The 27,077-nt window shown below is 42.5% G+C and overlaps 2 protein-coding genes and 1 long non-coding RNA gene across 4 annotated transcripts; 2 read left to right on the forward strand and 1 right to left on the reverse strand.

Annotated features, from left to right (window-relative positions):
• Positions 1 to 2,254: 2,254 nt before the first annotated feature.
• On the forward strand, positions 2,255 to 10,381 carry LOC308507059. Its single transcript, XR_013994830.1, has 3 exons — positions 2,255 to 2,354; positions 6,283 to 6,361; positions 6,873 to 10,381. It is a non-coding gene; the product is annotated as an uncharacterized lncRNA (long non-coding RNA).
• A 2,708-nt stretch (positions 10,382 to 13,089) lies between these two features.
• Positions 13,090 to 20,784, forward strand: LOC308507642 (uncharacterized protein; the record flags this gene model as incomplete). The annotated part of the gene is made up of 4 exons (XM_081072839.1): positions 13,090 to 13,122; positions 14,119 to 14,283; positions 16,114 to 16,188; positions 18,821 to 20,784. 4 exons carry the CDS (start codon positions 13,090 to 13,092, stop codon positions 19,079 to 19,081), a joined length of 534 nt encoding a protein of 177 aa, XP_080928965.1. The 3' UTR covers positions 19,082 to 20,784.
• On the reverse strand, positions 20,716 to 27,051 carry KIAA1143. Of its 2 annotated transcripts, none has more exons than XM_081071409.1 (3): positions 26,862 to 27,051; positions 23,187 to 23,331; positions 20,716 to 22,666 (listed from the first exon to the last, which is right to left on the reverse strand). In XM_081071409.1, exons 1-3 carry the CDS (start codon positions 26,967 to 26,969, stop codon positions 22,620 to 22,622), a joined length of 300 nt encoding a protein of 99 aa, XP_080927535.1. In that variant the 5' UTR covers positions 26,970 to 27,051; the 3' UTR covers positions 20,716 to 22,619. The 2 variants fall into 2 exon arrangements, with proteins under 2 accessions (XP_080927535.1, XP_080927534.1); XM_081071408.1 differs by having other exon boundaries at positions 20,716 to 22,530; positions 26,862 to 27,016.
• Between the last annotated feature and the right edge of the window lie 26 nt (positions 27,052 to 27,077).

The following is a 27,077-nucleotide window of genomic DNA, read 5'->3' on the forward strand; positions in this document are numbered from 1 at the left end:
AAAGGATTCGTCCCTCTGGGAAAAAAAATGGGGCTTGAAGAAAAAGAGATCCCTGTCTCTAAAGTTATGAAGGACTGTGCAATAAAGGTGGAGAAGAAATGGAGACCAGACTATTACAGGGGAACTCCTGTCCCCTTTTCCCAGGGAATGGCGAGGATGGAACGCAGGGGGAGGTACCTCTCTTACGTATGCTCCTAGGTTAACAAAAAGTATTAGCCAGCTAACAGTTGCCTGTCTTCCAGGAACTCAAAATGAAGTGCAGTGCGTTATGTAAAGAGATAATTAAAGTAAAAGTCAAATTGAAATAAGGGACGGCTGGTGAGGGAAAGAAAGATTGCTTAAAGCTCAAGAGAACATAAAACAACTACCTAAGGCTTCCTGGAGGAGGTGGCATTTCAGCTGGGTTTTGAAAACAGCTAGGGTTTCAAAGGGTAGAGAGCTTGGAGGCTGGCCATTCCAGGGTAAGAAAGCAAGATGGGCAAAAACACAATGGTGGAAATCAGTGTGTTGGAAGAAGATTGTCAGTGTTATTTGGGTTGCGGTGGGAGAAAAAGCTAGAATGGGAGTGTGGGGACAGAGTCCCAGAGAGCCGTTTCCAGGCTCTTGGCCTTACATAGAAAGGTGCTGGCTCAGTTAGTAGATGGCCATCAGCTGTGATCAGATGGCCATCCGCTGTGGCTGGGTGGCCATCAGCTGTTACCGGTTAGCCATTAGCCACTAATATAACTTGACAGGACCATGCTACGGGGTTGGTTGGCAGAGAAGTGGACAGCAGATGGCAGACCGTGTGGCTCCTGCTTCCTGTGTCTCCAACCCAGCCAGTGAGAATATAGTGGTATGACTCCCCTATCTATGGCTCCATGGGTGTTCCTTTTTTGCCTCACCATATCTTGTATTCTTGTCCAGGGAACGGGACCAGAGACCCTGCCTTATAAGGAGACCAGCGTCAAATCAGGCAGGGCCTGGGGTGCCAGGAAAAGGCCTTCAAATTTTTTTTTTAATTAAATTTATTGGGGTGACAATTGTTAGTAAATTTACATAGATTTCAGGTGTACAATTCTGTATTACATCGTCTGTAAATCCCATTGTGTGTTCACCACCCAGAGTCAGTTCTCCTTCCATCACCATATATTTGATCAGGCCTTCAAATTTTATTTAAAAGGTCAAGAATTGTCACAGGGCAAGTTCTCTCTGGTGTCTGAACGATAGAGAGCCCAGAGATTTTTGATGGTGCTTAATGGTGTTCCTAGATGGTGTTCCTTTCAGATGTATAGGAGCTTGTTTTCTGGATTTAATCTCTGACACTTGCATTTTTCAGTTTCTCAAAGATGCAAATAATCTAAAGTTTACTTGTATCTGATTAATGAATATAACAAGTTCTTATTGAATGCCTTCTCTGCCAGACACTGTGCTAAACGCTGGGTTATAATGGTAAATAATAGCTCCATATAACTGGGTACCAGAATTGTGTACAAGTGAATTGGATCCTTCATAGTTGTCCTTGGGTGGAATGTTACTGTGTATTACTCCCTAATGATGTATGAAAGTGGACATGTGTGTATTTAGGAGGCCGCTGAATAGGAGGCCAGCTAGAACTGGAATTACTCATAAAGGGTGATAATGGAGTGTAAAGACCAGTGAAGGCAACAGCCAAGGTGGTCAAGTAAGGATTGGCAGTGGATTCTCAAGCAGTATGACTTGAATGGCCGAGATGGGGGAGAGTAGGTAGAGAGGAGGGAGAATATTCAAGAGGGGCAAATCCTGAAAAAAAAGGTCTAGGATTAGAAACAGGCAAGAGATGTCAGGAGGCAGTGGGAATTCAGTTATGTTAGAGGAGGACGTGTAAGATAGCAGAATAAGAGGTACTGCTGATTGAAGTCAGTGTATGGAGGTCTAGATTGGGATTTGTCTAGTATTCTAACTAAACGGGATCATTCAGGGTGCTTAAGTGCTGTTAGCAGGATATACCAGTACTAGTCCTTTGCAGAGATGGTCCATTCTGACTACTGCCCAGGACTCTTTCCAACCCTTACGCCCTCAGGTAGTTTTCCTTAGGGATGAGGTAGTCACTGTGTTCCAGGCCAAGGTGGTATTTCCTCGGACATCAGGAACACTGCTGGGTTTGGAGAGAAAGCAACCCCGAATCCCCCTCTTTGAGGCGTCCATCGAGATGTTCCTCCCGCTTCCTAGAGAAGCAGCCCAGGGGGGCGGGAGAGGAGGGGCTCAGGGCCGCTGGTGACGCACTACCGGATGCGCCACGGCACTTCCGGCTGCGGCGGGGAACCGGGCGTCCGGGGACTCCCCGCATCTCTGAGACGTAGTCACCGCTCGGAGGGTGTCGCCTGGAGCTCACGGTGAGCGGGCGGGGCCTTGGGAGGGGAAAGAGCGGCTCCGCAGGCAGCGATTAGGGGGCGGCCGGCCGGAGGCTTGTGTAGGAAGCCTGCTCTGGCTTCGTCCTCCCGGGATCGCTGCCTGTGCGTGCGACCGGAACTCCCGGCGGTCCCAGCACTGCACTCACCAGGGCCCCGCACCCGCCCGGGCCCAGAAGAGACGCCTGAGAAGATGGTGGAGTGAATGAACGAATGGATGATGATTTGAGTGAGCCATAAATGTTGAAGCGCTAGGTCCCTTGTTCGGAAGCGAAATCCCAGGGCCCAGAGGTCTCGGTCTGGGTACCAGCTACTTCCCCCCATCAGTCCTGCAGCTCGGAAACTTCCATAGGGACCCTCGTCATAGGAGACGGCAAATAGTGCTAAGCGCACGAGATGGGGAGTCTTCGAGTCCGGGGTTGTAATTTCCGGGGATACAGAGCCTGTTCGTTGATCTCTCAAGTTGAACAGTCTGATGATCCCTGCCTTCCTTTCTTTCCAAGGCTCAGTTGACAGCATGCACGTGATAGCACGTATGCAGACGTCAATGTCTTCCATCAAAATGTGACTATCCCGTTACTTGCCAATATTGCAGTGAATTCAGGGGCGGGGTGACAGAATGAGTGACGCTGGAGCCTGCCAAGTGAGAAGATGCTTCCAGTTAGCGCTGGAAGATACATACACGTGTCAGCAGATTTTTATGACTTTACACTGCATTTATTTAGCACTTAACATGTACAAGGCATTGTTTGAAGCAGTTTTGCTAATTTATTTAACCTTCCCAACAATGCATTATCTGTAGTTTTTAAGTTGGAAATTGTGAGAATGCATAACTTGTCCAAGGACAGTGCTAGTAAGTAACTCAAGGTTGCAAAAGAGAGATCCAGTGTGCAGCTGCAGCCCCGGTGAGTATGTTACTTTGGCCAACTGACTAAGAAAGACTTCAAAGAGGAGTACATTTAAGTGTGGGCTTATTGAAAGAATTGTGGTTTCAAATTCTTGAAAAACCCCCACCGGGCTTGCCCAGAATCCTTTGAGGGGATTATTGAGGGGATTAGGAGGTAGCAGTGGGGAGAAATTTTACAAGGTATCAGCTGCCTATTACTTTCAACAGGATGAAGCTACTAAAAGCTTCTTTCCTGTTATCCTTCACCATAATACGGATCTCACCCCAAATCTGGATTCAGACAGAGCCTTTTAGCATCTTAAAATCACTAAAAATCAGATTATTCCACACGAGGCATCTGTGGAAACATCTGTAAATTCTTTTCTGGTGAACTTCCACATCAGGGAGATAGCAAACAGTGGCCATTATTTTTGTACTACCTGTTTTTGTAAAAAGAAAAAAAAAGTATTGAAATAGCTTTTGTTTACATATTAGCTAGTTCTGTTTTCAGATAATAAAGGCAAAGTTGAATAATGACACAGAGTGAGATCATGTAGCCCGTTTAGCCCACGAAGGCTAAAATGTTTGCTTTATAGCCCTTTGCAGAAAAAGTTTGCAGTTTCACCTAAATAAACTGCTGACAGCTCAGATGATACACAGTTGGAGGGGACTGGTCATTACCAAGATGTCTTTTCTTCAAAGCTTTTAGTGTCAAACATAACGGCACTTAAACACTGTTGAGTGCCTACTCTGTGGCAGGTTTTCATAAATGCTTTCTGTGAATTAACTCATTTTCTCAGGGATTCACAGAATGTTAGAGCTGGCAGAACTCATGGATATTGTCTAATTTGTCACCTTTTTCAGGTAGCCTGTTATTAGGCCCATTCAATGGGCTACGACAGAGCAAAGTTTCCTGACTCCCAATCCAATCCACTTGAATCTTATTCTGAATGGGAGGTCAATAACCATATCCATTGGGTCTGGCTTTTGTTTTTGTTTCTGTTTTGGGGGGTACTGAAATACATGAGTGAAATTTGTCATTTTTAAAATAACTTTTTCTGACTATAAAAGTAACGCACGTTTATTGTAGGAAAAGTGAAATATATAGAAGAGTATAAAGAAAAAAGGAAAATAACTTGTTGCATGTCCTAGAGATCAGTGTGTTAACATTTTGATGGGTTTTTTTCTGTCCTGTGTGTGTGTGTGTGTGTGTGTGTGTGTTATAAATATCTATGTTAATAATAGTTTATGTTTTTTGAATGCTTACCTAGTGCTGGGACCGTGTTTCCCCAAAAATAAGACTTTGCTGGATCATCAGCTCTAATGCGTCTTTTGGAGCAAAAATTAATATGAGACCCGGTGTTATATTATAGTAAAATAAGACCGGGTCTTATATATGTATATTTTTTAAAGATTTTATTGGGGAAGGGGAACCGGACTTTTTTCATTGGAGAACAGTTGTAATTCCAGGCCTTTTTTCCAAGTCAAGTTGTTGTCCTTTCAATCTTAGTTGTGGAGGGTGCCGTTTGGAGCTCGTTGCTGTTGCTAGTTGCAGGGGGTGCAGCCCACCATCCCTTGAGGGAGTCAAACCAGCAACGTTGTGGTTGAGAGGACCAACCAACTGAGCCATGCAGGAGCTCAGCGGCAGCTCAGCTCAAGGTGCCGTGTTTAATCTTAGTTGCAGGGGGCGCTGCCCACCATCCCTTGCAGGACTCGAGGAATTGAACTGGCAACCTTGTGGTTGAGAGCCCACTGGCCCTTGTGGGAATCGAACCGGTAGCCTTTGGGGTCAGGAGCATGGAGCTCTAACCGCCTGAGCCACTGGGCTGGCCCCCTGGGTCTTATATTAATTTTTGTTCCAAAAGATGCATTAGAGCTGATGGTCCGCCTAGGTCTTATTTTGGGGGAAACACAGTATATGTGTACATATTTCTGTCTTTTATTTTTTGTATCCTGTTTTAACATTGTATTTTCTCATGAATATTCTTTGAAAACATTTTTTTTTTGAAAACATTTTTAATAGTTTCAAAATCTATCACATTGATATGCCATCAATGTTTATTTGCCTGTTTTTTCTTACAGTTATAGTAACAATGTGATCTTTGTACATAAATCTCTACTCATCTGTTTATATTTGTTCACTTTATTTTCTGATGACCGAAGTTTGTTTTGTTTTGTTTTGTTTTTACAGGAAAATTTTCAAGCATTACAAAAATATAAGCTTTAAAACAAAAGCTTACCATAATCTTATTCCTCAAGCTGATCATGGTTAACCTTTGATATATACTGTTAAGAGATTTAAGACATTTTTGGATGCCCAGGTGTGATTTTGACATTCTAAACACCAGAAATTCTCTGTATTATTTTTGCAGCTCTTTTGTAAGTCAAGAATTATTTCACAAAGTGCTTTATTTAAACTGCAGCCTACAGTCTTATATTGAGCTGTGCCTGAAGAAAAACTGTTTGATACGACTTTTAGAAGAAAGCACAATCAGTGTATCTCTAGGTTGTAGGAAATGGAGAGTTCCCTAACTACTATCCAGTTCCTTGGCACATAGTGAAAGTGGGTGGATCGGACTTAATGCATTAGCCTTGCTTTGAGGCCATTTTCCCATGCAACTTTTTATTTTGTCAATTAACTTTTTCATATAGATTATAGTATAATGAACAGAGTATACTAACATGAATATTCGTATCCACGTCGTAGTTATTTTTATCATTAAAAATAACATTCTTGATTATTCATGAAGCACTAAGTGTTTGTTAATATGTCAGTTTGTCTGGCTGTCACTTTTTAGACAGCTGACAAAGGGAGTTTGTGAACCTAGAAGGCTGAAAGGCATCCCTGATTCTTGCTGATGAAGTCACATTGCTGTCCTGATAGGATCAATGTGAATTATTAGATTGTATCCCTAAGCAACAACTCTTTCTCATTTTTCTGTTTACTGGGACAATGATATCCCCTCTCCCACATACCCCCTCTGTGAGCAGGACTCCCAGTTTTCCAACCTTGAGGTGTTTTTACAGTTAAAGCAAAGAGAAGATTTGTGGATATTGAATATGCAAGGAGCTGAAGAGAGAGAGATTGGAAAAGAGATTTGTCCAGGTGAGTGATTCAGGGACAACCCGAGGGAGAAAAGGCAGGGCTTGGGATGTTTTACAAGAGAACTGAATGAAGCTCAGGAGATAAAATTACCTTCTCTTTTTAGGCATGTTGGGGCAGATGTGGGTGAGCATCTCTTGGGGCCAGCTTTCCCCCAGGACTCATTTTCTCTCTCATCTCCAGCATTTGCCCTTTAATATTCTTTCACTATCCTCCATTCTTTGAATATAAACCATCTATGTTTCCTGTCTTGCCCTAGTCATTAGCCTATTGTTTTTTTCCCCTTATCTCCATTGTCTCTTGGTGTCTGTAGCTGCTCTTTCTGTGGGTTCTTCATTTATGATGGTCACCTTATAGATGTGGATCTCTTTATTTCACCACTTTCAACTTTGAATTACTTGTCCCACTTGCTTTTATTGGTCCTTACTGAGACCTGTCAAAGTTAGGCCCCAGAACTTCAGGGGCCTCCACTCTGCTCTGCACAAGATATACTCATTCTGATGGTTTCTTTCAGGTTGGGTGAGCAAGCCTGTTCCAGAGCAGGATCCCTCTGAAATTGATTCACCAGGGATAGTAGAAAAGAGATTCCAAGAGGATGAATCCCAGGATTCTATATTTGAAGAAAAATATGCATGTCAGAACATGAAGGAAAACTCTATGGGAGAGGTTCCTGGGCCGTGCTTTTTTGAGGAAGGAGTTTTTGAGAGAATAACTTTCATCCACAAGGAAGCAACTCCTGAAATGATTAGCCAAGAATATCATTTTGAGAAAAGGTTGCTTCTGACCTCAAGCCTTGTTACACACCTCAGGGTTTCTACAGAAGAGAGCCTACATCAGTGGGAGACAAGTAGCGTAAACACCAATGAGATTTCAGACCAAAGTAAATGCCCAACCCTCTTCACACAGAAAAAGTCTTGGAAGTGTAATGAATGTGGAAAAACATTTACTCAGAGCTCATCCCTTACCCAACATCAGAGAACTCATACTGGAGAGAGACCATACACATGTGAGGAATGTGGGAAAGCCTTTAGTCGTAGTTCATTCCTTGTTCAACATCAAAGGATTCACACTGGAGTGAAACCATACAGATGCGAGCAATGTGAGAAAACATTTCGATGTCGATCCTTTCTTACTCAGCATGAGAGAATCCACACTGGAGACAAACCTTATAAATGTAATGAGTGTGGAAATTCCTTCCGCAATCATTCACATCTCACCGAACATCAGAGAATTCACACTGGAGAGAAACCTTATAAATGTAATAGGTGTGGGAAGGCATTCAATCAGAATACACACCTCATTCATCATCAGAGAATTCACACTGGTGAGAAACCTTATTTATGCAATGAATGTGGCTCTTCTTTTCGCAAACACTCAAACCTTACACAACATCAGAAAATTCACACGGGGGAAAAGCCCCATAAATGTGATGAATGTGGGAAAACTTTCCAAACAAAGGCAAACCTCTCTCAGCATCAGAGAATTCATACTGGAGAGAAACCTTATAAATGTAAGGAATGTGGCAAAGCTTTTTGTCAAAGCCCATCCCTTATTAAACACCTGCGGATTCATACTGGAGAGAAACCCTATAAATGTAAGGAATGTGGCAAAGCTTTTACTCAGAGTACCCCACTCACTAAACACCAGAGAATTCATACAGGGGAGCGACCCTACAAATGCAGTGAATGTGGTAAAGCCTTCATTCAGAGCATTTGCCTTATTCGGCATCAGAGAAGTCACACTGGAGAAAAACCCTATAAATGCAATGAATGTGGGAAGGGCTTCAATCAGAATACCTGCCTTACTCAGCATATGAGAATTCATACTGGAGAGAAGCCCTATAAATGTAAAGTGTGTGGGAAAGCCTTTGCTCATAGCTCATCTCTTACCGAGCATCATAGAACTCACACTGGTGAGAAGCTCTATAAGTGCAGTGAGTGTGAGAAAACTTTCCGCAAGTATGCACACCTTAGTGAACATTACAGGATTCACACTGGTGAGAAGCCTTATGAGTGCATTGAATGTGGAAAATTCTTCAGACATAGTTCAGTTCTTTTCAGACATCAGAAACTTCACAGTGGTGAATAAACCTGGTGTTAGGTTATGACAGTTTCCCTAGAAATGATGGGTAGGAATCTGGCTGGGGGAGAGGGCCAGGTAGAGTTCCTGGAGTGAAGGATGAAGGAGCCTTGGTGACTGCACTCAAAAGAGTATTTCCAGAAATGTCGGTGGGATCTTGGAGAATGCATAGCCTACTCCAGGTGGGCATCTGGGAGTACAGGGTAGAAAAGTTCCTGCTTTTTAGATAAATCCTTGTTGCTTGCCACTCTTCCTGTGACTCTCATACCTTGAGGTGCCATTTGTTAAGTTAGCACTTACTACACCCCTGCCCCACCTTCCCAGCTTGTCATGTATGTTCACTGACCAGTAGGATGAGGTGCTTTTTCAAATACTTTGTCGTCGTGAAAGTGGCAGCAATTCTGAGTTAGTGCTAAGTAGCCTCCAGATGTCTGAGGCAGCTCTCACCATGCTAGAGTGGGGGAGGCTGCTTAACGTGTGGAAGTGATCCCAAGGATGGGAGACAGAAACAAGTGAAAGATAGTCCACATTCATTCAACAAATAAGGGGATACGTGGCAAGAACTGGGCTGATTGCTACAGCTATGTTGGTAAAGAAGGCTTTTATCAGGGTGAGGGAGATCTTTTCTGATCTTTTCAGAAAGCTGGAGGGTGATTTGGGGTTAAGAAGGAAATAGGTCAGTTGAGACTTCTAGATTGATACCAGTTTGTGGGAAGGGAGATTTGCTCAGAGGGCCATGGAGAGGAAGGCCCAGCCTTTGTCCCAGAGGAATACTGGCTTACCCAGGCAGGACATGGCCTGTGCTAGGCTGCTGGTGATAAGAGGCCGCCGAGCAGGAATCCTGCATGTGACTGAGCAAACCACCAACGTATCTCTGCGATGGACTGAGATGTACAATTGTCTCGTAACTTTGGGTGGATCACTGGTTCACAGGGACCGGGGGGAGGGACCCACGGAGATGAACAGTGTCTGAGCCAAGTGGGACTTGGTTTGTTGGCCCTTAGGAAGGAGGAAGCTTTAGTGATGAAGGAAGACAGCCTTTTAGGTTGGCTGTAGTTGGGGGCTGCGGGACCAGTCCTTAATAATATGTTGATGATTATTGTAGCAGGGAGGGCTAGGTTTCACGTAATTATGCCATTGGTGCTATAACTATAGATTTGTTAGATCTCAGATGTTTCTGTTTTTTCTTGGGCCTGTCTTATTCCTGGATATTTAACCTTCTCTGCAGGTTAGGGGTGTGTAGGGAAACACTTCTCGGGATGAATTTGGAAAGCATTATAGAGGATTACTTCTTTTTCAAATCCCTGAAAATCAAGATGTCGCTGGTTGCTACTGACTTTAATGGTATTTTATTCTTTTGAGAGAAAGGGCATGCTTTTTCCTCTATTATTTCCCCACTCCATTTCATGTTCTTAACTGCTACCCAAAGATTCAACTCTGGAAGATTAAGTGAGGATAACCTTTGACTGGTACTTGAAACCGTTCCTATGCTCTGAAGCTTATACAGTTTTAAAAAACATGATTATTAAAAACAAAAGTAAATTGATTCTGGAATGGTTGATTATTTGGAACTGAGCATTGAATTTTTTTCCAGAGCATCTAAAATGCTTTGAGCCATTAATGACCATTAATGGGAATGTAGTGGAAATATCACATACACTTGTCCCGCAGCTGTGAAGATTAGGTTCTCAAAACTTGTCACAGAGCAATTTATGTTTGAGTAAATTAATATCTTAAGGGCAAAAATAACCCAATGAGAAGTTTATATTTTATATTCATAAAAATATACATGTGAGTGTAGTCTACTGAAAGCAAATGTCAACGTATTTATACTTTCCAAATGAAAATTAACTGTAGAATTTATTGCTGGCACATAGTAAATGTTCAATAAATATTTTTTGAATTAATATATTCTAATAAATCTTTGCCCTCCAGAAACTTGAGGAACTTCCGGATGTGTAAGTATTTACATAATATTTATACACTGCTATCTTTGGAGTCTTGAATGGAGATAAAGAGGGTAAGGAGAATTTTCTTGAGGAAGAAATGGTAAAACCTTAAGGGTGAAAGATGTTGATGTTTTTGTTAGAAATATTTTTTGAAATGGAATGGGCACAACTCTTGAGTTTTTAATCTTCAGGCTAAGAATCTGGTACCATTTTCACTTCCTGGGGAAACAAGAAGGAAAAGAACTCATCATCTTTCCACTGCCCTTATCCTATATTCTCACATTTGCACATTTTTGTTCCTAAGTTTCTCTCAGTTGCCAACCCATTGTGTAGGTCACTCCAGATTGGCCCCAAGAGGAATTTCCCTCTTCCTCAATTTTCCTTTTTCTTAACTCTTCATATCCAATCAACTATTATATCCCGTTGTCATTATCTCCTAAATCTGGAAGCCATCTTTACTTCTGTTGCTTTAGTCCAGTTCACCAGTTTATTTCCCAGAGAATTTTTATATCTTCCTAACCAGCCTTTAAGTTTCTTGCCCCACTAGGCCGTCTTTCACATTTCTTCTGGATGTCTTTCTTCTGGATGTCAAGACAACTGTGGCAGCTCTAGTATTCTCTCTCAGAATAAAATTCTAGCCCTTAAAGAGGCTGCGCAGGCCCCTCAGCTGGCCTGTGCCACGTCGCCGTCAGCTGCTCTTCCTGCCTTGCACATTCTGTTCCATAGCACAGATTCTTCGGATTCTGCATCACTACTGGACTCTACTTGGGCACCTCTATACAAACTACCTATTGCCTCCATAACCTTCCCTGCTTCTGCTTGCCTGGAAAGCTCCCATTTGTCACTTATAAATGTGCTCAGGCAACATCGCCTTAAAGCTGTCTCTGACCTTACCTATTTTTAATTATTTCTGTATTTTGTATCGTCATCATTTTCATGTTACATACATTGTAATGACCTGTTTACCGGTCTTTCTGTTTCCACTGAACTGTCAGCTTCATCAGGGCAGGGGCCATGTGCTATTTATTCATCTCTGTATCCATAGTCTCGCGTTTACTAGTTGTTTAATAAGTATTTGCTGAGCTCAACTAAAATAGAGTCAGACAGTTCTCCATGCCAACTTGTGACTTTGGCCCACAGAAAGAAGGTGTAGTGAGTACATGAGTGTGTCATTAAGTGTGTGCAAGGAGCAAGAATTCTAAACCTTTCTGTGAGATACAGAGTGTGTGGTTGTATTAAGCAGAGGATCCCATAAAAAGAAATGGTTCGTAGCAAAAAAAAAGTTATGTTAAAATTAGGTATTTGAAAAAAAAAAGATATTTGAATGTCCCACCACAGTTTAACAAAGTACTTTCAGATATGTTGGTGTCAGGGTCAGCAGGAAGAGGGAAATGTATGCAGCAGTGGAAGCAAAGCTATGTCAACTGGAATACCCATGAAATAAGCACGCGCTGGACAGTGATGCTGGCCTGGCAGGAGAGCAGTTGAGCTTAGAATTCCCAACACAGAAGTACTGAGCTCATGGCTTTCCTTAGGCTCTGGAATGATAAAGAAATGGAATGTGCCAGGGTGGCCGGTTACCTCAGTTGGTTAGAGCATGGTCCTGATGACACCAAAGTTGCTGGTTCGATCCCCACATGTGCCACTGTGAGCTGCGCCATCCTTAAAAAAAAAAAATGAAAATGTGTTGCTTATTCAGAGTATGCTGAAATTTAAGTAGTGACTTCAGAAGGACCCCAAGGGATGAGGCCACATTTGATTCTAAAAACAACAAAAGGGAAAACAGGTCATTGGAATTGCTAAGGTCACTTAGCTAGTAAGTGTTAAGTGAAATTGTTCTTTCTGCTTTTCCTTCAGATTTCTCTGTTGGTTGTACGTCTGCTACATGATGCCTTGTTACTTGTGTCTATTAAAAGACACAAGTATGTTGGCCACTTAAGGCTCCAACCTTGCCCTACTCCTAAGAATGGGAGGAGCTCACTTTAGATCAAGAAGCTTGGGCTCTCAGAATCAGACCTCCCTGCATGTAAGTGAAGGTGAGAAATAAGTTTGCATTTCGATCCCACCATTCTTCGTACGTAATGCAGAAATCTAGCCTTTATTCCAGGTGGTTTCCGTTTTGTGGAATGGTTTTGGTGTCCATCACTTCCATCCATTTTCCACCTTTCAGTGAAAGGAGCTCAGCCAACATTGCTGTTAGCATGATTTCTGTTTCTAGTAACCTGTTCTGCCTCCAGATGGGGTCACCCTGAAGGGGTACCCCCCTCCAGGATTAGTTTCCACACAGCAGAACCTGTTGATTTAGAGATTTTTTGAAGCCTAACGAAAAAAATACTTAGCCCTAGCCTAGGCTCTCTGGCCTGTGGGATGTTAGGGCTGGGGTTAGAACTTGCTATCTGATTCCAAAGTAGACACTAGTGAAAAAGGCAAGCTCAACCTTGTTCCCTGGCATTTCAGCTGACAATTCTACAAAGGGTCTTCTTTTACCAGACGATGGTTAGTGATGGTTTCAGTCTGTGGCGTCTGCACACCTGATTTCAGCTCCTAAATTAGGGGCTCCATTTTGGGAAATCAGCCCATCTGGAAATTTGAGCAGGAAACCTCTCTGCTGCATCTCATTCATTTATTCAAGTGTTGACTCAGTGTGAGCTGCTGCACACTAGGGATGTGATGCTGAGCAGACAGCCCTCTTTTCCTGAACTTATGCATGGGTATGAAGGCTTGGAAGTGGATCAGGTGCCCTGTTGCCTATGCCTATCCTTGGGGCACATCTGTCAGGGTTAGCCCTCACGTGCAAAGTGTTCCTGAATGAGGACCAGCAAGATCTGAAGTTTTGCAAAACTGGGGCAGGGCCACTAACTTGAGGGCTGAGAAGGTCAATGCAGAACAATGACTGGCTGGAGCTGGGATTTGAGGAACACGATAGGATGAAAATTGCTGAACATTTTTTTAAAAAGGTTATCTACTGTAGGATAACTTTTTTTTTAATTGGGGAATATTGGGGAACTGTGTTTTTCCCGGACCTATCAGCTTCAAGTCAAGTCGTTCTTTTTTGTTTTTTTTTTCAATCTAGTGGAGGGCGCAGCTCAGCTCCAGGTCATGTCATTGTTTCAATCTAGTTGTGGAGGGCGCAGCTCACTGGCCCACTGGGAATCCAACCCAGTGGTGTACTGAACACTGCTCCAAACACTGACCCACTGGCCTCCCGCTAAACATTGATTAAACACCAGAAGTTTTTGTAATTTACACGAGTTAAACTCATTTATTCCTCACAAGAACCCAATGAAATTGAGGATCGTTACTATCGCTTTTATCAGTGAGGAAACAGGCACAGAGAGGTAAAGTGTAAACTTGCCCAAGTTCACACACACAATCTGGGACTTAGCCCAAAACAGAGCTCTTGGTCTTTTGCCCAGTTGTTGAACAGAGTCCAAGGCAGCAGGGTGTTTGGAATTGCTGTGAGGGAGCCAATTTTCAGGCAGGTGAGAATGTAAGGAAGGTTGAAGCCAGTTTTCTGAAGGTGTTGAGAGGACCTCCAAAGGACAGTAACATGGACGTTTTTAGGAAAGTAAATGTAGTCGTATTGCAGGACGAATTACCCTGTAGTAAGAGCTTCTTGTGGTTGGCCCCCACCCTCACTTCTGTTCAGCCTCCCTATTTCGGAAAGGGGCACGTTGGGATGGGTTTGCGCTCTCTGGAGCCGGGCTCTGGCGCTCTCCTCCAAAACCCCAGGCTGGCGCTGGGAGGAACCACCGAGATGACGCCGCTCCCGCCTTCCTAGAGAGGAGACGCTGGTGGTTCCCGCCCGCGGCGCGGCCTGGTGACGTCACGGAGGCCGGGAGCGTCAGGGACTCGCTGCTGCAGCCCCGGGCCGCAGACTCAGCCGGGTGTCGCGAGGTGCGTGTGGGTGGCGCCTCGGGGAGCACCCGCCGAGCGGTGTTACCCTTGCCGGCGGCGGCGGTTCGGCTCCCGCACCTCTGTTGGACCCCGGGGCAGGCGGACGGCGGCGCTTCTTGGTTCCGGGCGAGCAGGCACCTGTGGAGTGGGGACCAAGGGTCCGGGCCCCTCGCCCTGGGGAGGGAAGGAAGAAGGCTGTCGGGGAGTCCTGGTCTGGGAGTCGGGAGACCTGGTTCCAGGTGTATGTACTTGAGCGGCCAAGCGAGCTTCTAAGCCCTTCCTGTTTTCTCATTTCCGGAATCGAATACTGTTCCTTGCTTCGCCACTTCACCAAGTGGTGCAGGTCGAGCGAGTGTACCACATGTGTTATTTCCTTTCATTAAGTTTTTATTCTTCTAACAGCGACAGACTAGGTACTGTGTGAAGACTCACTCAATAATGATTTAACCGCTGAGGTACTATTTATTGAGTGCTTACCAGCCTGTAATGTACATGCGGCCCACGTATTGACTCATTTATGCATCTTCACAACCCTGTGAAGTAGTTATCTCCATTTAACATTTGAAAAATTGGAAGACAGAAAGGTTAACTTACCCAAGATCATTTAGTGAATAAATGTCGGAACAGGGATTCAAACCTAGAGAATGCTAGCTCCGGAGCCCATGCCACACTTGCTTTCAAGCCTAGCAGAGGGTGACAGAACGTGATCAGTATTAAAACACTGGGAAGAGCGCCAGTGGAGACGAGTGTGAAATTCTTTCATGATTTTGAGGAGGATGTGCCTTGGAACCATTAAGAAAACTTTTCCACAAGGAAGAGAATTGGTGGTTCACTTTTCACCTGAATATTAAAATTTGACTAGAAGTTTGAAAATAATTAGTTCCATATCAAGAGGTGCTAGTGGATTGGGCTGCTTTAGACTGGAAAGCAGGTCTCTGCCTTTTCATAGTGTTCGTTCCTTTCTATTCAGAGGGCTTCTTAAAATCTTTCCTCTTAAGAGGGGTCCTTAGCATCTTCCAACAGACACCCCTTGTTCTTTTTGGAGATTCTTCTTCACACAGAGGCGGTCTGATTTTCCTGAAATCCCCCTACCTCTGATTGTGGGAAAAGAACTGCTGGGGAGTTTCCCTGCTGATGTCTCAGCCCATTCTCAAAAGGACGTGATCTCACTGCTTGACACATAGTAGCTGCTCAGTTAGTACTTTTCAAATAAAATAATGAACCAGTGTCAATCAAAGAGGGACTGGAAGGGCTTGATTTGAGGGTTTTGCTTTTTTCCTATCTCTTTTTAGAACCAAAGAATCACAGAATTTTGGTACGAGAAGAAGCTTTAGATACCCAGTTTTTCAATTTCATTTTGCACATAAAAAAGAAATCGGTTGAAATTGAGTGACTTGCTTCAGGTCACTGAAGTGGCAGAGGGGAGACTGGAATCCTGACTTCTTGACTCAATCCAGGGCTTGTCTAACTGGCCTTTATCGCAGCCCCACAGTCTTTGACTTTTGAAGTAAGTGGCTTCTCTACTAGATTGAAGATTGGGGCTTTGGGCTCCCACCTTATCTCCTGTGGAAGAATTTTTACTGCAGGATGGTTAGTCTTTTGGTGCACCTGCCCTCTTTCTTTGTGCATTGTCACATTTCTCTGAAGTCTACTCAATCACTGATGTTTTTGTGCTTCGTGATCTAGAAGAACAATGATATTCTTTCGTTCAGACTTAAAATAGTCATTTGGTTAGGGATGGGATATTCCTGGGTTCCCCCCTCCCCTTAATCCAGCGTATGAAGGAAGTAGGCTGACAATTTATGAGTGTTCTTTCTCCTCTGTGTCTAGATTGCTGTTCATCCTCAAGGTGAATCCCCAGGAGAAAAACCAGTGTTACTTGTGCTCCTCACAGCTGGTCTCTGGGTAAGTGACATCTAAGTGGAAAGCCAGGATGGGTTGTCATGGGGGTTCTCAGTCACCAGTGGTGGCAGACCTACAGGGGGACCCACTAGTGACCACTGTACCTAGACCCTTCAGACTGAAGACACAGAACCTCCCAGAAATGGGACCATCTTATTCAAATCAGAATGAGAGTGGCCTTGTGGAAGAAGGCTATGGGGTAATTTAATTGGTTATAGGACAGATCAGAGTGCATACATTTCTTACCACGTGTACTTAACCTGTAGCAAGACTAGCTATCCCCCTCTGCAGTCATCTGGTGGGACACCCTGAAACCAACTCACTGAACTTCTAAGTGTAATGCCTTAATGGTATAGTGGTCAGATCAGGGAAAACTGATACTAAGTTATTGGAAGATCCATTGCAAAGGTGATTAAACGTTTCCTTAGAGAATATGCAATGGGCTCCTGGCTCTCTTAAGTAATCACAACTGTCATTGTTACTGGCCATCAGAAGACAACCTGGAGCCTGGGTATCTGTTAAACTAGCTAAGAATAGTACTGGGTGAATTGGATTTTTAAATTATGGGAACTCTGTGAATAGATCATGATTATGTTTTGAAAAATACAGTTTAGTCTAATATGTACACATAATATATGTACACATATGTCTCATATATGTATATATGCACTGAGAGATGCCTAGAAGAAAATTCATCAAAATACCACCTATTGTGGGCGGCCGGTTAGCTCAGTTGGTTGGAGCGCGGTGCTCTTGGCAGCAGGGTTGCCCGGTTTGATTCCTGCGTGGGCCATTGTGAGCTACGCCCTCCACAACTAGATTGAGGTGACTGGTTCACTTGGAGCTGATGGGTCCTGGAGAAACAGACTTAAAATAAATAAAAGTTAAAAAAAAACACACCAACTATCATGGTGGCAGGATTTCAAATAATTTCATTTTTAGGCTAAGTGTTCCAGAATGAACATGCATTTTTTTCGTATGATAAAAAAGAAAACCTTGTTATTTTGGAACAATAAAAATAAAGGAAATGAAAGTGTGGTTAGACTTTTGGTTTTATGTTTAGCTGTTTAAACCACTTGAAGTTTATTTTTCTGTATAGTATATCCATACTGGAAGTTTATACACAGCAGCGAGAGATGGGTTTAGGAAAAATAGTATGTTTAACAACCACTGGGGTACAGGACTGCCCAATTAACTCAGTCTCTAACCATAAACAATTAGTGCAGATACACCAGTGTAAACAATTTGTGCAGATACACCAATTCATTCTCATCCCCAGTAGGTCTGTACGTATCAACGTGAGATGAACTCTAAGACACATTCTTAAGTGAAGTAAAGGGCAAATTGCATAGCAGCACCTATAGAATTTTATTTATGTAGAGAATCAAATGCCATATGTGTCTTGAAAAATATGTAGAAATAAAACTCAAAGAATATACTCCAAACTTGATAATCTCTGAGAAGGGCATAGGTTTGGGTAGGGTGGAATACCAGTTGTTATAAAAATTACTATTTTATCCTATATACTTCCATATTACCTAAATATTTTTAAATGTGTATATACTCATGTGTAACATACGATTAGAAAACTAAAACAAAATGGTGCCTCACAATGTGTCACTGTCTCCAGTACCATCCTGGTGAAAAATGGCGCTGATGCGCGGTGCTTGAATATCTTTTCTCTGATTCCGTGTGCCTTCATTCAGGGCAGCAGGATATCAACGTTTGATGCCATTAAGATTATCTAAGTATTCCACTCTCTAATTATGTGCTTCCTACGGAGTGTCCCGATGACAGTGATTTGGTTCCCATATAATTTTTCTATAGTGGAGAGAATGTGTTAACCAGCTGGACATTGAGCATAAAATTTTTTCAAAAATTTTCAAAAATTTTTAAATTTTCAAAATTTAAACTTTTCTAAATTAGTAAAGGGACTTTCTGTTTTCTACATCATTCTCCTTGTGAATTTGATAGTATCCATCAGATTGTGAACCATTTCTTTGGCTTCAAAAATGAGGGCCAAATCCTGGACCCTGATGCTACAATGAAGTTACTGTCCAAATGGGAGTTTCTTCCCTAAGGACCACCTGTATCTTACTTTTCTGTAAACAAAATATTGGTATCTTATTTTCTTTCAGTAAGCTGGACTTTAGTTTTCAAACCTAGAGATTTCCCAGTTATACCTAGGCGGAGAACTATAGATGCTGAATATATAAAGGTCCAAAGAGACACCTGTCAAGGTGAGGGAGTAAGGAGATTGATGAAATGAACCCTGTAAAAGTTATAGCCTGGATCACCTTTGAAATCTTGAGAAACTCTTCAATTATCACTAGTCTACCAAGATATCGCTTATAGGCAACCTAAAGAAATGTAATTACTTTTTACCTATTTTTTGAGGAGTAAAGACGATGGGTGGGTAGTAATTTTCCCCAACACTTAATTTACCCAAGATTAGTATATTTATCTCTTTCACATTCTGCTATTATTTATCATTGTGTGATCCTAAATTACTTTGATTGGTTTTTAGTATTTGAGTGTTCCAGAATCAATCATGATAGGGAATTTTATAGAGTTCCCCAAATCTGTCACTACTTAATCCCTTTCTCCCTATCACCTATTCTAATCTTTCCCCCAGGTCATGGTGACCCTTTTTATTATTGAGAAGAGGATAAAAATCAAGACGCCACATGCAGGGCCCCTGTTCTACACAGTGGACATTTTCCTTCATGGATTTTTTTCAGGCAAGAAGACCAGCCCTGATGGCACCATGTCAGATGACTCGAGGAAGATGTGGAGTCAGAGCCTGGTCATCAGGGGTTCACATTTGGAGAAACTGAAGATGCATGCTGAACAAGGAACAGGAGGCGAAATCCTGCAGGAAGGATTGAGAGGATGACACGTGCACACATACAAACATTTCCCAGGAGTGTTACTCTTAATGGTAGTCGTCTTTGGAAAGTACCTTGTTAGTGTCATGAATTTGAGAGAAAGTTTCCTCTAAACCTGAACCTACTGGACAAATGCCTCTTCACCGTGTTACAAGTAGCATGAGTTCCAGCCAGATTCCACAGCACATGAAACATCGGAGACTTAACATGCAGAAGAAACCTTCCAAGTGTGGTGAATGTGGAAAACTCTTTACTCAGAGATCATCTCTTACTCAGCATCAAAGGATTCACACGGGGGAGAAGCCCTGTGTGTGCAGTGAATGTGGAACTTGTTTCCGTAAACAGTCAAATCTTACTCAACATCTGAGGATTCATACAGGAGAGAAACCTTATAAATGTAATGAATGTGAGAAAGCCTTTCAAACAAGAGCAATCCTTGTCCAGCATTTGAGAATTCACACTGGTGAGAAACCCTATAAATGCAATGAATGCGGCAAAGCCTTTTGTCAGAGCCCATCCCTTGTTAAACACCTGCGGATTCATACTGGAGAGAAACCTTATAAATGCAGCGAATGTGGCAAAGCCTTCAGCCAGAGCATATGCCTTACTCGTCACCAGAGAAGTCATTCTGGAAATAAACCTTATAAGTGTAATGAATGTGGGAAAGCCTTCAATCAGAGTGCATGCCTCCTGCAGCATCAGAGAATTCATTCAGGAGAGAAGCCCTACGTATGTAATAAATGTGGTAAAGCCTTCACTCAGAACTCCTCCCTTGTTGAACATGAGAGAACTCACACTGGAGAGAAACTTTATAAGTGCAGTGAGTGTGAAAGAACTTTCCGCAAGCAAGCACATCTTAGCGAACATTACAGGATTCACACTGGAGAAAGACCTTATGAGTGTGTCAAATGTGGGAAACCCTTTAGGCACAGTTCAGCACTTGTTCGACATCAGAAGCTTCATGCTGGAGAATAAAACTTGGGCTATAACCAGTGTGGAAACACTTGTATGAAAATGCCGTTTTTTCTAAGTTCTTAGGAGTTTAAGACTCAGTGTTCAGTTGGGATGAATGTTTTGTATGTTGAGCAAGTGTCAGTGTGTACTAAAAGTTAAGGAAATAGACTCAGTACTAGGTGGCCTTGAGTTTGATGCCTTCTCTGCCACTTAATGTGTGTGTGACCCTGTCCTCTGAGTCTGTTTTCCCCACCCTTTCCCCCCCAAAGAATAATGAGGATACATGCTAGGGTTGTCTTGAGAATAAAATGAGATGTACATTATAAATAACTCATTAATTGGTTATAAGTTGCAGATGTTCCAAAAGTTTACAAATGTGGCTATTGCGAAAAAGCAAAGTTCAACATTAGTTACTTTTGGTTCTCACATTGTATTTTTTCTTAAGAATATTCTTGACATTCCTGAGCCATTGCCATCTCCTAAGATTTTGGCCACTTCTGACTTTACTGTGCTGCTCTCCCTTCTCTACCCCAATACTTAGAGAAATCTCACATTCAGATGGTCCTTCAAGTAAGTGAGAAACAGATGTGGTTCAGGGACAATTAATTATTCAAGAAAAAATATGTCAAAATAAATTCCAGAGGGAACACAGTTTAAAATGTAAAAATAAAAACGAAGAACAAGAGAATGTAGGTGATTCTTTATCCGATACAGAAGTTGGGAAACAGAACAACAAAAGACAGATTACATAATTTACAAATTATAAGAAAAATATGGCTATACTAATCAAAAATGAACAAAAGGTTAATTTAAAAAAATGCAAAATAACCTGTTAATACATACAAAACAGTTTAGCTTCCCTAGTAAATAAAAAAAAAAAGCCAATTAAATTTGACTATTAAACACCATTTTCAATATGTCAAATTGACAAAAATGAAATGGCTGGTGCCAGCCTATGGCTGATGCACTGTTAACATGGATGAGGTAAGTGGGCTTCTGCAGGTGATAAATGAATAACACGGTAAAAACCTCTCTGGAAAGCAATTTGAAAGTAAGCATCAAAAGCTTTAAAAATATTCAAATACTTTTCATTTCACAATAGATGTAAATCAAACCAGTATGCTGATGCCTTATACCGTGATGTATGTCATTATTTCTCAATAAAACTGGAAAAAAATATATCTAAGAATTAAAGAAAAGAATTCAAATATTTTGATCCAGTAATTCTGCTCCCATGAATTCATCCTACGGAATCATCAGAAACACATTTTGAGGTTTTTGTACAAGCATGTTTGACCACTGTCTTACTTAGGCTGCATGTAGCACAAATTTGACAGGGGCTTAAATAAGAGGGTGTTTGTTCTTCTCATGTATCAGTTCTAGGGCTTGGCAGCCCAAGGCTGGTGCTACAGCTCCTCCAGGCATGCTATAGGATCTAAGCTCCTTGAGTCTTTCAACTCACTGTCCCATCCAGAGCAAGTGGCTGCCTTTCTTATGCCTAGAAATGGGCCTGGTACTCCCAGGTTTCATGTCTGGGCTCCAGGCAGGATGAAGACAGAAAGACAAAGGTTCATGCCTGCCAAATCTCTCCTTTTGTATCAAAAAACCTAGGGGCTTTATTAAGCAGACTTCCACTTGTATCTCTTTTCTTTAGTGTTATCAGCTGTAGTCACCAAGTTGTACATTAGATCCTAACTTGTGTCAAGATCACTTGTGTTGATTAGATCCTTACTTGTACGAGACCCACTTATATCTCGTAGCTTATAAGGAGCTAGGAGCTATATCTCCTAGCTTATAAGCTTATATGACATCTAAGATGTCATACGACTACGCTTAGCAGGAGCTGGGAAGTATTCTTAACTACACACATGATCGTCTTCCCCAACCAAAGTGGGGTTCTGCTCCTGAGGAAGTACAACAGGGATCTGTTTAATTACGAAATCTTCTGTAGCTATTAATGTCAGGAATTTTATTGACCTGGAAAAATGCTCACAATATAATGTCAAGTGAGAAGCAGTATAGAGAACATACATAATACAATCTCAATTTTGTTAAAAAAATATAACTTACATACATACACACCCACATGGGAAATAACATGTTAGTAGTTAATGTGTATAGAGTTAGCATTTCATATCAAAGGTGTATTGAGGGATGGCTAGTTTTTATCCTACTAAATTTTTTCTGTATTTTCTATGATGAACTTGTATTGTCTTTATAATAGGAAAAAATATTATTTTTAAAAACACTCCATATACTCTTAAAGACCAAGTCCAAAATGTTTACACTTACTAATTTTCATCTCCACTGTCAAAAGAAAGGAGGCTACTGTTTTTGATTTGCTTTTGTGAGTTCTTTTTAACCAAGTCCTGCTTATTTATTTTATCTTCATTTGTCTTCTTCTTTTTTGAGCTTGCTGTTATACCTAAATATTTTTCATCTGGGGAACGCTTGACTGGTTTTCGATACATGATTCTTCCATCAGCGGAAGCTGGTTCTTCATCTGCAGCAAAAACAAAGTTAAAGAACTTTCTTCTCTCATTATTTTGCCTTTATTGGAGGATCACATGGCAAGAAAATCTCATACTGTATTTAAAGATCTTGAGTCAATTCAGTCTGGTCTTCTCCACTGCTGGTAGCTAGATGCCCAGAGACACGCAATCACTTAATAAAAATTCACTTACTGAAGTATCCATCATATTGCTGGTCCTCAATCACAATCAGATTATATTTTTAACTATTTTGAAAAGTGATTGTTTGGAACTCCAGCATTTTCCCTTAAAGCAATGTGATAAATACTTAGGAATAATGAAAACTATACTATATAGCATACCACACTTCAGGCACTAATTATAACAGATCGATCTCTGTTGACTATTTTGTAATCCTAACCACCTGCTTTTTAAAAACAGGATGTTTTTACTTAAATTCACACTTAATCCTCTTAACAATCCTATATGGTGGACACAATTGTTGTCTCCATTTTACTGACGAGATAAGTGAGGCTCAGGTGAAATAACTTGTTCAAGGTCACACATCTGGTAACTGTTACAGGCAAAGTTCGAACTTAGGGCTGCCCCCTTGAAACAGTTATATAAAATAATTTCATACTCCAGGCTCTTTAAATTGGTAGAAAAGCCAGATTACTTTCAGACTTACCTGCTTTGGCAGCCTTTATTTCTTCTTTAATTTTCATGACTTCTTCAGCTGACAGGTCTCCCTTTCTTAGAACCACCACTTGGGGCTGTTCATCTTCTTTGTCACTGTGGTCACCATCTTCATCTGGGAGCTGGGGCTGGATTCTCTAGGGGAAAACACAAACGTGATATGTAGGTTGCTGACCTTGAACCAAATACAACCACTGTCTCTGTGAGGAACTAATTACTAAAGAAGGGTAACTCTTCACTAGATTTGGCCATGAATTTTCAAGTACCTCTTACGAGCCTAACCTGTCAGGTAGGGAAGAGGTCTAGCTGCCAGTTACCCTGGGGTGCCTATCCTACGAGATTAGTTCCCATCTCAGCAGCATCCCATCTTGCAGTCCCCAGTGTCTGTGAGGGGCCCTCTGCTTCACGTGCTGCCGGTGTTCCCAGCCTATGAAGGCAGTGCGGAACCCCATCAGTTCTCTGCTCTTCATCAACCCTTTGCATTTCCATCTCTTCTCAAAGTGTGCCAAGAAATAAGCAAACACCACCGAAGTACAGAAAGCAGCAAGTAAAAGGTGCTCTTTCTCCCACCTCTGCTTACCTCTCCTCCCTTCCAACAGCTTTTTTGGGAGGTATCCTTTCAGCTATTTTCTAAGTATAAAAATACAGAGACATCTAAAACATTTTGTATAGAAACAGGATACTATAGATGCTACTATGTGATGTGCTTTCTTTTCTTTTTAAATTATGAAATTTCCCCAAAATAAAAAAGTATAGAGAATAACCACTATACACATGTAACAAATGGTAACATTTGTCCAGTTGAAATTTTTTTAAAAATGTCAGACACCATAAAAGCCCCACTCCCCTAACCTTTTACTCAAAAAATATCTTTGCACAATACCTTGAGATACATACACAATTACCTATTTTTAAAAATCACTGCCTACTATTATATATATGGCCATCTCATGGTTTATTTGATCAGTATCTTGTAAATAAAAATCTTGGTTCGTTCTTGTTTTTTTTCTACTACGTTAAAAATTTTGCACATTTTTTATTCACTTTTGCAAACTTATATGTAAGATAAGTTCCTGACAGTGGACTTGCTGAGTTGAAAGGCATGCACACCCATTACACATTATTCAAACGTGACAACAAAGCCTTGCAGGATCAGGCCTTGCCATATAGAACCACAGCTTTAACCATGCTCATGGCCTCTGGACTGCAGCCAGGTTTGAATACTGCAGATCCATGAACATGTTAGCTCCTCTGCCTCCTCTCTCTTGTAAAGTTCCCAGTGTCTAGAAAGCCAACTCCTACTCAAGCTACCTTCTAGACTGAGATCCTTCAGAAGTGCTTTCCTGATCTCACCTCTTCTTTCTCACATGGGGCATAGCTCTCACAGAAAGCATGTACCACACTGTGTTATCAGTGCCTTTCTGTGCCTATTAGGTGAGCTCCTCTGAAAGAGATACCATGTGTTTCATGCCTGTGTCTAAAGGCAGGAAGCCTGGCAAACAGCAGGAACAAGAAATAATTGTTGATCTCCTCATGAATGACCAATAGGACGAAGCCCTGGCAAGTTACTCACAGGCACACTCGTCCACTTTGTCCACATCCCATGTCTGCCAATCACAAGTGCATTCATTCTCTTTAATGATATCCATGTGGGTTCACTAATTATTCATTAGTTTTACCTACTTTTCTCTCAAGTTTCCAATAAATGACCACAAACAAGTAGGTAATTAAGTATTTTTAGCCAACGAAGTGGGAAAGTGAAATAAAATCATTCCTGGTGTTCATTAGATTGAGAATCATTAATTCTGACTTTTTGTTTATGCAACGGGCTGGAAAACAAGAGAAACAGTCTAAGGAACAGTGGCAGCAACCACTTAGGACTTCAAAGTCACTTCCAAATTCACTCTCAAGAAGCTGAATAAAATGAGTTAGCTCAATTATACAATGAGTTCCCATTACACTCTTTCCCTTTTGTTAAGAGATCATTAGAATGATGATTATACTACCAAACCCATTAAAAATGAAGTTGGTTTCACAAATACAGGAACATGGGATATCTCTTACAGAAAAGTGTCTTGATTAAATAAGTTAGCCCAAATCACTGATATTAATTGGAAAGTTTTTCCCTCCAGAGTTCTCCTAAGATAGCATTCCTAGCTGTAATCTTCACGGTGTTAACCATGAACACATGATCGTCACTAGCACCTCAAGCAAACTGAAAAATTAGGTCTCACGTTCTCATTGCTGAATCCATGTCCCTTTTCTCAAACCTCATCCTCTTTGTTGTCATCACCGTTTTTGGTCCTGGGGATGTCACCCCGATATGTTATCTCTAACCAAAAATGGCTGCTTGGGGCCTATTGAATAGTCCATATGGCCTCAACCTCCATCTGTCCCTCAGTCATCTGTACATACAACCCATAACTCACCATCTCTACGTGTTTACCATGCTGTTCCTTCCATCCCTACTTGCTGACCTACCCTTGCGCAAGATTCCATTTAAATATCCCCTGCCCCATGAAGCCTTGCCTGATGACAAGCACAGTCATCTAATCCATGTAACTAGTCACCCACTATTCGATGTCAAGCACTGCACTAGGTGCTGGGAAAACAGAGGGATTAAAATACTTAAGAGTTCGATTTGGTGGTGGACACACACGCGGGAGAGCAAATAACTGCAATGCAAAAATGATGAGCCTTCCAGATGACGTACGGACAAAGTCAAGAACAAAGAAGTACTGGGGGAGCTTCGAAAGCTTCATGGAGGCAGTGCCCTCTGAAGGCAGAAACGAGGCAGGCAGGAAGGTGCTAAAGGGTCTGGCGTTTGGAGATCCCATCTCCTTGTCCTTTCGGAGCCTGGCCCAGTGTACGTGGGTTTCGCACATACTCACTGGATCGAGGAATTTCACTTAAGCCAGTCTCGTCTTCTCTGCTAAACGCTGAGGGACTTGAGGGGTGGGTCTTAGTGCAAGTGCTGGACACAAAATGCTAAATAGATTCTTTATTTCCCCACGCACCCCTGCGCACAATCATCTTCCTCTTACACGGGGCAGGATGTGAAGCAGGTAGGAGGGAAGCCTGGAGGGCTCAACAGTTGACTCCCAGCCATCCCCTCCCTACACTATCCAAATGTGGCTCTTTCCTGAAGCTGCTCTTCTACTCAGACCCAGGCTATTCGGGGCTTTTGCTTCCTTTCTTTTTCTTCATGTTTTGGTAACAACAAAGCCTAGCAATAGATAAAGGGCACTTCTCCAAAGATGTTTCAGACTCAAGACCTAGGATATCGGGTCATTTGAGCGAGTGGCCAGTGCCTTTACCTGGAAGACGGGAGGACGCTACCACCCACCCTGCTAACTACAGGTTTTGGAATAAGCGAGTGAGAACGCCAGGAAAGGTGGATGCTTCTTAACCATCTACCAAGGACGAGGTGCTTTGCTTTCCCCGCGACAAGTCATTTTCGAGACCACAGCAGCCCTCGGAAAAACGACAGCGCTTCCTGGGCGCAACAGGCTGTAGTCTGACCAGCCTGGGGTCCCAAACCCACCCGGATGGCGGGCCGGGCGCAGGCGACAGGAGTGACCCGTCAGCGCCCGGCCTCCAAGTCGCAGCAGGAGCCGGAAGCGGCGGGGCGGCCCGCGTCTCCGGGCGGTGAACGTCGGGGGCTCACCTTGGTCTCTACGGTGGGGCCTTCCCTGTAGCCGACCTGTTCCTTGAAGCGGGCCAGGAACGCCGGCTCGGCTGGCCTCACGTACGACACCTGGCTCCGCTTGCTCATGGCCACCTGGGAAACACTGGCTCCCCGGGGCCACTCCGACCGCGGAGACGACGGCGCCCACTAGTGACGCCACGTCGGCCCCGCCCCCAGGCTCGAGGCCGGGCAACA

This window comes from Rhinolophus hipposideros (genome assembly GCF_964194185.1).
Source record: "Rhinolophus hipposideros genome assembly, chromosome: 14".
Classification (NCBI taxonomy): Eukaryota; Metazoa; Chordata; class Mammalia; order Chiroptera; family Rhinolophidae; genus Rhinolophus; species Rhinolophus hipposideros.

Coding starts and splice junctions, on each gene's coding strand:
- KIAA1143 (XM_081071408.1), bottom strand. CDS start 26,969: ATGAGCAAGCGGAGCCAGGTGTCGTACGTGAGGCCAGCCGAGCCGGCG. Junction 23,332..26,861: donor GCCCCACCGTAGAGACCAAG/GTGAGCCCCCGA, acceptor GTTTTCCCCTAG/AGAATCCAGCCCCAGCTCCC. Junction 22,531..23,186: donor AATAAAGGCTGCCAAAGCAG/GTAAGTCTGAAA, acceptor TTTTTGCTGCAG/ATGAAGAACCAGCTTCCGCT.